The 13414-nt window shown below is 38.4% G+C and overlaps 1 protein-coding gene across 1 annotated transcript in view; it reads left to right on the top strand.

The window, feature by feature from the left end:
• chm (CHM Rab escort protein) overlaps window positions 1-13057 on the top strand; it is a 56915-nt gene extending 43858 nt beyond the window's left edge. The window contains exons 14-15 of the mRNA XM_066645882.1: window positions 7680-7837; window positions 8338-13057. Coding sequence (XP_066501979.1) covers window positions 7680-7837; window positions 8338-8592 — 413 coding nt within the window. The 3' untranslated portion in view covers window positions 8593-13057. The remainder of the gene's footprint in view (window positions 1-7679; window positions 7838-8337) is intronic.
• The last annotated feature ends 357 nt before the right edge of the window (window positions 13058-13414 follow it).

Genomic DNA, 13414 nt, shown 5'->3' with positions numbered 1-13414 from the left:
GTGAGGTCATAATGCCGTTGTTTTTTAACATTCTTTGTCATCTAAATCCACCCTGCCCCTTTCTATCCATCTCAGCAATATTGAACAGCAACTACTGCCCCTTACCTAGGACACAAATGCGTCCATGCTGTGTGTCTTACCAAAAGTCTTTATCCCTGCTTGCTATCCGTGGTGCAAAGAGATCATCCATTTCTTCTCTTTAAAGAAGAAAGATCTCACTTTGTCGTGACATTCACCAAGGGGCTTGCGCTGAGACATTATCGGCAATAATGGTGATGGATATTGAAGGTGGTATGGCAGGCTAGGGCCAGCCACTCATCCCATTGATTCCCATTACATTCTGTCAGGCTCTGCCTGGCTCCTTGACTGTAAAGTGGAGCACGACCTCACATATGACCTAGCATTACAATTGACTAGTAGGGAATGGGGTTGATCAATATATAATTTTGTTTATTCATATTTTTACAGCATATAAACAGCCCAAACATTTAATGTAATTTTTTAAATAATTTTGATTAGAATAGAGAAAAATACAGCTTGCACACTTAATTAATGTTCCCCTGAATTAAGGTACTATTAATTTTAACTTGATTCATTTTTTTTCCTGCAAGGTTTCTAAAGTGTTTTTAAACAATCATGGTTGGAAAGGCATGCATCAATCAGATAATTCATTGTGAATATACAAACAGCTTTGGTTTATTCAATCCATTGCGTTTACCTTATTTGCTCATTTCTGATAATATTTTTTCATAAACGCCCCCCACCCCCACAAAGTGATCAGGAAAATCAAAGAACATTTCCAGTTAAAATGATTGTTTTTGTATTGTATATGTATTTGAAAGAAAGGACCATAGTCATAGAGTTGTCATAGAAAATACCATGTTGTTTTTTTTTCTCCCTGACCTGTAAAGTGGCATAAGAATGCATTATATACTTGACATTTTTTGAATGCAGCTTAGAATGTATTTTAAATTTAAAATGATAAAATAAAAAAACAGTTCAGAGTTAAAAAGTTGTCTAAGAAATCCTGACGTTGAAATGACAACTCCATCCTGACTGACCACAGATGTCTCACGATGAAGGGGTTGATGGTGGTCATTGTTTTGTTTTATTGCTCCATTTCCTTGGCAGTGAGACAAGGTCATTAAAGCAGAGTCAGATTGAGACTTGCCTGCATACCTTCTTACTCTCTGCCACACACTGATTATTTCCTCTGCATCATCATCATCTGTTTGATCTTTCATCTCTATCTTATGCTTTTCCTTCTTAAACCATCACCTGCACTCTATATATATCTCTCTCCTCCCTTGTTTTCTTCTACTGTTTTAATTGTTTTCAATTTCTCAATCTATGGCATTTTTGTTTTTATTCTCTCACTGAAGTAATTTAGACGGCCAGAAAATAAAACTATTTTTGTTGGTGTAGGTGTATGTGTGTGTCTAAGGTGTGCTCAATTGTGTATCCAGTTTAACGGGGTGTGTAGTGGGGCTTCGCCCGACACAGCCTTTTTATCACAGGAATGAGCTAGTAGTATTTTAATTAAAATGTCAGAACAAATACTGGCAGAGGTCTTGAGGATGAATCACTAGATAAGGGGAGCAGCGGGCCAGAACAGGTCAAAGAGACAAAGTCACCTGGTTGGAAGACCCTCATTCATTTTGTGTGTGTGTGTGTGTGTATGTACATGTACACACATGTGTATAAAGAATAAAGAAGTTTGCAGTTGGCTCATATACTGAGCTCTTGAGCACTTACAGGTGCTGGTCTTAAAATTAGAATATCATTAAAAATTAAAAAATTTATTTCAGTAATTCCATTCAAAAACTTGTATAGTATACTCATTCATTACACACAGACTGATATATTTCAAGTGTTTGTTTCTTTTAATTTGATGATTATAACTGACAACCAATGAAAACCCTAAATTCAGTATCTCAGAAAATTTGAATATTGTGAAAAGGTTCAATATTGAAGAAACCTGGTGCCAAACTCTAATCAGCTAATTAACTCAAAACACCAGCAAAGGCCTTTAAATGGTCTCTCAGTTTATAGTTCTTTAGGCTCCACAATCATGGGGAAGACTGCTGACTTGAAAGTTTTCCAAAAGACAACATTAACACCTTACACAAGTAGGGCAAGACACAAAAGGTCATTGCTAAAGAGGCTGGCTGTTCACAGAGCTCTGTGTCCAAGCACATTAATAGAGAGGCAAAGGGAAGGAAAAGATTTTGTTAGAAAAAAGTGTACAAGCAATAGGGATAACCGCACCCTGGAGACGATTGTGAAACTAAACACATTCAAAAATGTGGGGAAGATTCACAAAGACTGGACTGCAGCTAGAGTCAGTGCTCCAAGAACCACCGTGCACAGACGTATGCAAGACATGGGTTACAGCGTCGCATTCCTTGTGTCAAGCCACTCTTGAACAAGAGACAGTGTCAGAAACATCTCACTTCCAAAAAGGACTGGACTGCGGCTGAGTGGTCCAAAGTTATGTTCTCTGATGAAAGTAAATCTTGCATTTCCTTTGGAAATCAAGGTCCCAGAGTCTGGAGGAAGAGAGGAGAGGGACAGAATCCACGTTGCTCGAGGTCCAGTGTAAAGTTTCCACAGTCAGTGAAGATTTGGGGTACCATGTCATCTGCTGGTGTTGGTCCACTGTGTTTTCTGAGGTCCAAGGTCAACGCAGCCGTCTACCAGGGAGTTTTAGATCACTTCCTGCTTCCTGCTGCTGACCAACGTTATGGAGATGCAGATTTCATTTTCATCAGGACTTGGCACCTGCACACAGTGCCAAAGCTACCAGTACCTGGTTTAATGAGCATGGTATCCATGTTCTTAATTGCCCACCAAACTCAGCTGACCTTAACCCCATAGAAAATCTAGGGGGTATTGTGAAGAGGAAGATGCAATACACCAGACCCAACAGTGCAGAACAGCTGAAGGCCACTATCAGAGCAACCTGGGCTCTCATAAAACCTGAGCAGTGCCACAGACTGATTGACTCCATGCCACGCAGCATTGCTGCAGTAATTCAGGCAAAAGCCCTAACTAAGTATTGAGTGATGTACATGCTCATACTTTTCATGTTCCTAATTTTCAGTTGGCCTGCATTTCTAAAAATCCTTTTTTTTTTTTTGCATTGGTCTTAAATAATATTCAAATTTTCTGAGATACTGAATTTGGGGTTTTCATTAGTTGTCAGTTATAATCATCAAATTAAAAGAAATAAACACTTGAAATATATTAGTCTGTGTAATGAATGAGTATAATTTACAAGTTTCACTTTTGAATGAAATTACTGAAATAAATCAACCTTTTCATGATATTCCAATTTTATGACCAGCACCTGTAAAGTCAAGTCAAATATGCATGATTTCGAGTCATGCTTTCACATGCAAAAAAAATCTATATATTGCTGTTGTATTTTTTTTTAGCAATAAGCATGGTTCATATTCTAAGAATAAGTTATTTGGTCCACATAAACAGGTAATTATAAAAGTTAAGACGCATCATTCTACAAAATACATTTCTCAATAAATAAAATGTACATTAAGTACATTTACATCAATTGGGTTTGATACACTTAATATAATACACATAATACATAACAATGTGCTAAAGAGACACTTTTAACCCAATTATAAAAGCTCTGAATATAGATTAATAGGCTTCATCACAATAGCAATGGTCACAAAATCAATTGATAGATTATTTCCAGTATTATTTTTAACATTTAAAAGCTTGGTTCACCTGAAAATGAAGATTTTATCATTTCCTCAGGGGGAACACAGTTTTGCAGTGAGGGCAAGATTGGCTGCATGTTATATATAACAGGTTATAGGAGAGCTGCAGGAACAAGGTATCTTGAAACATGAGAGAAGACAGGAGAACGAAAACCAGACAAGGAAGGAAAATAAAGAGATAAGTAGGTTCATGGTAAAGCAGGGGCAAAGTTTCCCTGCTAAAAAAAGCATACACGGGTGAGGTAAGAGAACCCAGCAACGGACAGAAAAAATGAAAAAAGTCTAGTTGGTGGTTACTAGAAAGCCAACTTCAAAAATGCTGTAATCATGGTAGTAAGATAAGGTTAGTACAAAGTAGTGATAATATGTAAAACCAGCTGTAACACCAGTAGAGAAAGATTAACCAAACACCTGTGTGAAAAGGTAGTGTGTCTGAACCCCTAACAGTAATAGGAAGACGATTCCAGAATTGAGGAGCTTTGTGAGAAAAGGATCTTCCTCTTGCATTGTTTTATCTTAATGCAGGCATCCTACAATCAAAATGTACGTGATGGATGATAAGGTATAGGTTATACTGTCAATTTTTAACTTAAGTATGATGTGAGTATTTATTATTCAGATAAACAAATTGATAATGCTCAGACAAATAGGATCTGAACCAAGAGATGGTAGATCCTTTTATTCCTACTAGATTTTCCAGCCTGTCAAGTAACATGATCTATGGTATCAAATGCTGCGCTAAGGTCAAGGAGCACCAGGATAGAGATGCAACCCTTATTATTACCCAGATTTATGGTTATACACAGCAGGTAGTGTCGCAGTCACACAGCTCCAGGGACCTGGAGGTTGTGGGTTCGATTCCCGCTCCAGGTGACTGTCTGTGAGGAGTTTGTGTGTTCTCCCTGTGTCTGCGTGGGTTTCCTCCGGGTGTTCCGGTTTCCTCCCACGGTCCAAAAACATGTTGGTAGGTGGATTGGCGACTCAAAAGTGTCCGTAGGTGTGAGTGTGTGTGTGTCTGTGTTCCCCTGTGAGGGACTGGCGCCCCCTCCAGGGTGTATTCCTGCCTTACGCCTAATGATTCCAGGTAGGCTCTGGACCGACCATGACCCTGATCTGGATAAGCGGTTACAGATAATGGATGGATGGATGGATATTTGATGCTGTTAATGGAATCTTCACAGGTCTTGTGAAACAATGAAAAAATGTGTGAAGGAATAAGAGTATTGATTACAAACGAGAACAGAGAAGAAAGAACCAAGAGCAGCTCTGAAATTGGTTTAAGGAAATTATATTAAGGCAAATCACTAAAACTGTCCGTTTTGAAAGAGGGAAAAGGTTTAGACAGGATGAGAATGATGTGTTGTTTGATCCTTGTGGTATTTTGACCAAATCACTTGTGAGACATTTAATTTTAACCCCAAGGAACTGTGTTAACTTATGGGACATGTTATAATATATGCATTTAAATAATCTGTATAATATCTCACTTGGGTCACCCTGTCAAGGACTGGTAACCCCTCCAGGGTGTGTTCCTGCCTTGCACATAGTGATTTTTGCTAGGCTCTGGACACACCATGACCCTGAATTGGATAAACGCTGAATATCTCACTTGCAAATGAATATGTGAAACATGTGAGCATAAAAATAAGAATGTACAAAGAGCCCTGACCTCAAGCCCACTGTACACTTTTGGGATGCATTGGAGCACTGATAACCAGGACTTCTCATCCAAAAATCAGTAGCTGACATCACAAATGCCTTTTTTTTTTCTTTCCTCAGACAGATTCAGTAATTCTGTGTAAAGCCTGTGGGTGCACAGTCAGTGACCCTTAACGGAGCAGTGTACCTCCTGCATTACTTTCAAGATGGTCTACTACTTTTGTGCTACACTTATCTTGGCTTAAGGGTCGCACTCACTGCATCTTTCCATGAAAAAAGCAGTGAACCAAACAAATTAATTAGGCTTGTCTCCATAAAATAAATTAAGGTATATTACTTAAACCTTGGTGTCTGTGTTTCTCTTCTTTAGACTTTAGGACCTGCGTGACTTAAAAATGTATTTGAAGGAGAGAGATACAATCACAGGGCGGCACGGTGGCGCAGCAGGTAGTGTCGCAGTCACACAGCTCCTGGAGGTTGTGGGTTCGATTCCCGCTCCGGGTGACTGTGAGGAATTGGTGTGTTCTCCCCGTGTCCGCGTGGGTTTCCTCCCACAGTCCAAAAACACACGTTAGTAGGTGGATTGGTGACTCAAAAAAGTGTCTGTAGGTGTGAATGTGACTGGCGCCCCCTCCAGGGTGTATTCCTGCCTTGCGCCCAATGATTCCAGGTAGGCTCTGGACCCACCGCGACCCTGAATTGGATAAGTGGTTACAGATAATGAATGAATGAATGAATGAGATACAATCACCTCTATTATCAGAGTGGAGGGCTTTTGTATGTACACTCTTTTGTACACTCTTGCCACCTACTGGACGTATTATTGAACAGATTTCAGTGTGCTTAAAAGTATGGTTAAATATGTAATGTAAATATTATTGGTTTCAATTTTGTTTTCGAGTTTGGTTATTCCACTGAATATTTGAAACCTGTAAATGCCAGTTTGGCCAGCTTAGTGGACATCACAGCAGTAATTTCAAATCTCTGAAGCTCAAGTGTCTAACTGTTCTTTTATTCACTGATGAACATAGTTATTGCCATGAGATGTCTTGTATGAGATGTACTTTTCTTTTTTGAATTTCAGTTCACATGATTTGTTTGTGAGTATGACTTTTTTTTATTGTTCAGGCAGGGTGCCAATGTATATTAAAGGTGGCTGTGATTTGGGACGTGTGAAGTCTGCAGGCATGTGTTTTCCCCACTGGGAGCTATGGTGTATGCTAATCTGACATTTTTCACATGTGTATGTGTATGTAACACGTTCAGCGTTCATTCACAGCCATAAATCAGAGATTGTTCCAAGTTAAATGTGTTATAAAGTTCTGACCCTTTTTGTAAAAGGGTACAGGAGAGGAGGTCATGCAAGTTGTGTTGGATGCCACTGCTTTGCTATTGTGTTATTTTTTTTATTTTTTTTATTTTTTATTTTTTTAAGGGATAGGGGTGTCTTTTTGAAGTGACGTTAAACATTGATGTTGCCACACACCCCTTGCCTTTCCAAATTAAGCAAATCACTGGGACACTTTGGGCAGGAAAAAGCGTCATAATTGTGTGACATTTTGGTAATGACCATGCTGACATTTCAGACTGACACCTTTTCCCCCTCCACTTTTTCTAGCCTTTTTTTCCCCCTACTTGGGTGCTTGTGTATTTAAAGGGTAATGATACTGACAGACAGTTTACACTTTCAACAAGACACATACACCCACACACACACACAAACTCTTCTTATGTTTGACCATATAGTTACTCCTCCCTACAGTATCATCAGAAATGCAGTGAAAGGGTTCTTAAAGTCATGCTATTTCTTTAGAAATACAGCATGATTTAGGAAGAACATGTTTTGCTACCTACCACTAAATGACAACATTGTGAGTAGTGCCTTCAAATGGCCTTTTCCTCAAGAGGAGTCAGGCAGTGTGTGACCCCTTCCAGGAGAAAACAAGTTTACAATGAATTAATAAGGTGTAATTTCCCCACTTGTTTATGATTTGTTGCATGTTAAGTAAAGCACCAGTGGGTGATTATCTCAACAGTCAAGGGTCAGCTGTACTTTGAAACTTTGGAAGCTTATTCCATCAAAAATCATTTTTCATAGCTGCTTTATTTGAGAGCATGCTAGATCTAGAATATAAGTTCCAAAACTCTGGGGATCGAACCAGCAACCTTCATGTTACAAGCCCAGTTTCCTAACCACCAGGTCATGGCTGCCCCCAGAGTAGTCTCATATTCTTTAGTGCAGTACACTATGAATAATGGCCATATTGTGTCCAGGTTCTGAGGAGAGTGAGAAGCCTTTGGCGTTTTGGGTCATGTACTTCAACATGCGAGACACATCCGGATTCGACAGCAGCTGCTATAGTCTTCCTAGCAACGTTTATGTCTGCACTGGACCTGATGCCAGCCTTGGCAATGACTGCTCCATTAAACTGGTATGCCCAAGAGGAGACCATCTCAGCTAAGAAGATAATAAAATATTGAATTTCATATTTAATAACCAAGTTAGTGATCAGGCATTTCAGTTTCACCTTATAGTTAAGGTTACGTTGACTGGCTAAAAGGCTTTGAGTTATGCCATATTCTTCATATGCTCAGTCAGTGATTGCATGCTTTTGTAACCACAACAGATGGGATTAGATATGCTTTTGGATGAACTTAACAGAACATGAGCATAAATCCAAATAAAAAATAATTCCATGTTACCAACCTTACCAAGCCTTATATAATTATAATTTGTTAAATTAATGTTATGAGGCAATACTATTTCAAACAGTAAATGTTGTTTTGGTTAAAAGGGGCAGGAATTTGCAGCGATGCAAATCTTAGCTTGATGTCAAGAAGAAAACTATACCTGATATTTAACCATTCTTATTTTTTTGACAAATGTGTTAATACAGTTTAAATAGTGTTTTTTGTGTGTGTCTGTGTGTAGGCTGAGTCAGTGTTCCATCAACTCCTTCCTGATGAGGACTTCTGTCCACCTGCACCAAACCCTGAGGACATTATTTACGATGGAGATGGAGCACAGGGAGCAGGGACTGGCTTTGAGAAGTCCAGTCTTGCAGAAGAGGCTGAAATTGAGGGAGAGGGTGGGCCACAAGCAATGGAACCAGCTGAGAGTTCAGATAGCATTGCAGAAGACACTACCATTGGATCAGAGGTTGAAGTTCCACCAACTGAGAAATAGCCAATCACTTAAAGGTGATTCATTTAAATCCTTCTGAACACCAGAGGCTTGGTTGTATTTATATAAATAAATAAATAAACAATAAAAATTGATGTCTGCCACACACTCCAAAAAAAGTTGGGACAGATTCACGTTTAATATTGTGTTGCATCACTTTTTACTTTTAATTACACTCAGTAAAATGTCAGTTTTGCAAGTGGATTTTTTGCCCATTTTTCTTGATATAATATTAACTGCTCAGCTACTTCTTGTTGATGGGAATCTTCTCTTCACAATGCCCCACGCATTCTGGACGCAGCAGGTAGTGTCTGAGTCACACAGGGACCTCCAGGGACCTGGAGGTTGTGGGTTCGATTCCCGCTCCGGGTGACTGTCTGTGAGGAGTTGTGTTCTCCCTGTGTCTGCGTGAGTTTCCTCCGGGTGCTCCGGCTCCCTCCCACAGTCCAAAAACACATGTTGGTAGGTGGATTGGCGACTCAAAAGTGTAAATAGTTATGTGTGTGTGTCACCCTGTGAAGGACTGGTGCCCATTCCAAGGTGTGTTCCTGCCTTGTGCCCAATGATTCCAGGTAAGCTATTACAGAAGAAGAATGGATGAATAAATATCATAATTGTAGATGTTCAAAGACAATTCAAATCTTGTTCTGAACAAAATTACTTTCATGACATTGACGATTTTACAAAGTGTTGAATCATGATCCTTTGGTGTATGCTGCTCTTTTATTATTTATAGAAATATTTTGAAATTATGGCACACTGTTCGTCTCAGAAATGGATGAAAAATGTAAAAACTTTATTACATCAAGCAGTAGCAAGATTCAATATTGTACTGTGGATTCAGAGTAGCTGAGTAGTAGAAAAACACAGCATTTATAGATTGAAAATACCGTCTTCCCCTAATATCCTCCTGAAGGATGTGATGTCAGTTTTGTCTGAAAACAATCCATGTACAAATATCACTCTAGTTCTAACTAGTAATAAAATTCCTTTGATATTGACTAAGTTTTCTGGTCCCAGAGAGAGCTGTTTTGGCCTTTTCTGTTTTCCCTGTTCAAATTCTAATCTAGTCAAATGGTCACCCTATCTCTGGAAAGTCACACTGGTTTGGAACTTTTATTATGATTGCAGTGAGGTAAACCAGTCACGTTTGGGTCTATGCTGTCATTTCTTACAGTCCCCCCTTTTGATGCGTTTGATATTGAAGCATCATCTCAACTGCTTACTAAACATACATTTTCTGAGTGGTGCCCAGTGGTTGACACCCTCCTGCCTTAGGTCCCCCCCTCCCTCGCTGGCTTGAGAAGTCTTACCGGTCATTGGAGACATGCCTCAAAACACACTGGTACCCACTTACTCTACTAGCAAACCATCATAACACTTCCTCTACAAGGAAGAAGAGAATGAGAGAAAAAAATGAAACTATAACAACAAAACATCAAGGCTTTTTGGAGTCTTATTCACCAATCATCACATTCAAGGGATCTGCCAAAATGAAGTGTTTGAGGAAGTTATAAAGAGAACACTAACCACAGACACCACAGCATTATACATTAGACACTAACCTCAGCTTTGAAGATCAGTTCCCACAGTTTGTAAATTGGGAATGTGAAATAAAAAGTATATTTAAAAAAAAAAAAACTTTTTGAAAGCACATTTTGTTTTTTTTATTTGAGTTCATTATGACAGTAGGAGAGATTAATGCTTTGAGTGTTACATCTTCCATCATCATCTGTATTTCAGTTGATTTCAGGTTGCTGAGAGGAGTAAGGTCTCCTCAGCTGTCATCTCTTTATCCACCATGGCTTCAGAAAATCCTCCCTCACTACATTTCCTGAAAATGCATAAACAAAGAAACAGAAGTATCTTGTTTTAATGGCATCTGTTATTAAAATAATAACTGTGGACTTCCACATATTAAATAGTGCTACATCTGTCTCTACCTAACCATGAAAGAGTTCTAGATTCTAAGAGAAGCACAGACCCCAGTATACAGATTGTGGAGTGAATACACAACTAAGCCAAATGGGCCAAACTGTTCCATCTTGCATCAACAAAGGTGGTAAACACAAAACTGATTTCCCAAATGTATAATTTTTTTAAATTCTTTTTTTATATTGTATGATTTTTCTTCCTCCCCTTTTGTGTATGATTGTTAGTGAAGCACTAGGATCTTTTAGCCAATCATTGCACTGACCAATTGGCTTAAAATACGGTATCATGACATAAGTGCTACACGTGTCACAGAGTCTTGTGATATGAACATATTTTCAGTATGCTCTTCCTACAGCAGCCCGTAATTCACTGTTCCCTGTGCACAATGTCTCCATCGCTGTTTGCAACTCAATGAGCTTTTTATTCAGCTTAGATTAAGGGGACATCTTTGGAGATCCATGTCTCAAAGTAGATTTGCATTCTCTAGCAATGTGAATATTCAGAATTGTTTCATCTGCTTGGTAATTTTTCATAAACATTACACTTTCACCAATTTGAGCGTGAAGCGCTGTTTTCTCTGTATCAAGTGCATCTTTCTCTGCCTTGACTTCCCCTGACATTTTCCTGGCACGGTGGCGCAGCAGGTAGTGTCGCAGTCACACAGCTCCAGGGACCTGGAGGTTGTGGGTTCGATTCCCGCTCCGGGTGACTGTCTGTGAGGAGTTGGTGTGTTCTCCCTGTGTCCGTGTGGGTTTCCTCTGGGTGCTCCCACAGTCCAAAAACACACGTTGGTAGGTGGATTGCCGACTCCAAAGTGTCTGTGGGTGTGAGTGAATGTGTCTGTGTTTCCCTGTGAAGGACTGGCGCCCCCTCCAGGGTGTATTCCCGCCTTGCGTCCAATGATTCCAGGTAGGCTCTGGACCCACCGCGACCCTGAACTGGATAAGTGATTACAGATAATGAATGAATTATAGGATCATTTTGGAATTGGGACACAGCCCACTCAGTAGCGCTCGTCCACAATATTCTCAGTCCCATTAAATAGTTCCTTTGAACTGTGATTAGCAATGTTTGCAACCACTAGTTCCCCCATTGTAAGGCCTTACTCTGTAATAGTCAGTATTAGTCTAAAAACAAACTTGTTTTATTGACAGAACCCTATGTAATTTTGTTAAAATACCACACTGGTTTGGAACTTATTATGTTACTAATATTGTTGATTGCAGTGAAGTAAACAAGTCACATTTGGGTCCATGCTGTAATTTGTTTTACACATATGTAACTGTATTCTTATTATTAACCTGTCCCAATTTTTTGTGTGTTTTGCAGGCATCAATTTATGAATCTATATTTTCAACATACAATCAAGTTGGTTAATGAATTACTTTAATTTTGCCAGTTAAAATAAAGTTAAAAAGAGTTTAGTTTTTTGCATTTTGCAAAATGGTTTAACTTTTCTGGAAATGGCTTATAGTTTAAGGATTCTGGAAAGGCTGAAGTACTTCCTGTCTGTCCTGTCTATACTGTGGTCTTCTGAAAGTCTGGACAGGAAGATGTATGGATAAACCATTACTGTGTGCAGCAAAAACAGTGAAAAAATATTCAGAATAAACAATACCCTCACACAACAGACCTTTTATCATCATGCCCAATAAGGAAAGGAAATTATACAATTTTAAATGGGCATGTGCTTTATTCATTCGAATCTCACTTTCAATTCTCAAACTCTGTGTAATCGTGAAACCAGGACTAGATTTATTGTTATGGTCTTGTCATGTAAAGTTATTACTAGCCTGCAACTAAAATTTTAAAAAGTTATTTTAAATGAAAAAAAAAAAAACACGACAAAAATCATATCAATCCTCTTGTGGTTTGGTGAGTGAGTGAATTTGTAAATAAGTTTCAGTCTTGTAAACATTACATTTTGTTTTTGTATTTTTTCCCTAATTTTAGAATGCCTTCTTTTTGACTTTATATTTATTGTTTGTTTGTTTGTTTTTTCCTTGTATAAAATTGCACATGTACTGTGTGGATCGACCATGGTGCCTGTTAAAGTGGACATGCTGCACATAGAATATTTAGTCCAAGTCTTTTTAGGAATGTTTGGGAAAGGTTGATGCTTCTAAAAGCTATAAAAAGAAAATTGCCAAGGACTTTCTAATTTGTAACTGTTTAAATGTTTTGGTGGTCCTCAACTTCTTTACTATTAATACTATATGCTCTTGTCCTTATGAACTGTATGCTTCAAAATAAATAGCTGTTAAAAATGTCTGCAAATAATAGTGAATATTGAATGTATGAAATGAAAAGGTGTATAAGTGATATAAATGTGTGCAATGTCATTTTAATGTCATTTGAATGACTGCATGTGCATTTTTGTAATTAGACCATATCTATGCAGATTCTTTAAGGATCAAATAGTCTAATTATTTACATTGACAATAAATCAGTACAATAGTAACTGATACAGAATAAATATAATATAAAGCCTTTCAAAAACATCAAAATACAAACATTTTAAATGCTTGCTTATGCTGTATAAAAAAAATAAACTAATTGGGCTGAATGATTTGAGGAAAATATTCAATGAGATCCTTGTGAAAAATATTGTGAAATAAATTGTGATTATTTTCTAAAAAGTAACCTTCGGAACTTAGGTGGAGGGCCTTATTGGTCTACATCAGTGGCGGATGCTGGTCTTTTAAGGAGGGGAAGCTCAATTTCGACCTACATCATAAAATGTGTCGGTTTATTTATACGTAAATTCTACCCTCCGTTCCTTTTTAAGAAAATGATCTGTGACCCTGTCGTACCAACAAGGCGTCTTTTCCGGGGACTTGACTAGCTGATTCGCTGATTCGCTGTCAATCAAAAAGGGATTCAGCCTCAG

This window comes from Hoplias malabaricus, chromosome 15 (genome assembly GCF_029633855.1).
Source record: "Hoplias malabaricus isolate fHopMal1 chromosome 15, fHopMal1.hap1, whole genome shotgun sequence".
NCBI lineage: Eukaryota > Metazoa > Chordata > Actinopteri > Characiformes > Erythrinidae > Hoplias > Hoplias malabaricus.
Note: the sequence above shows the minus strand (reverse complement) of the source record. Positions and strands in the feature narration are given on the sequence as shown.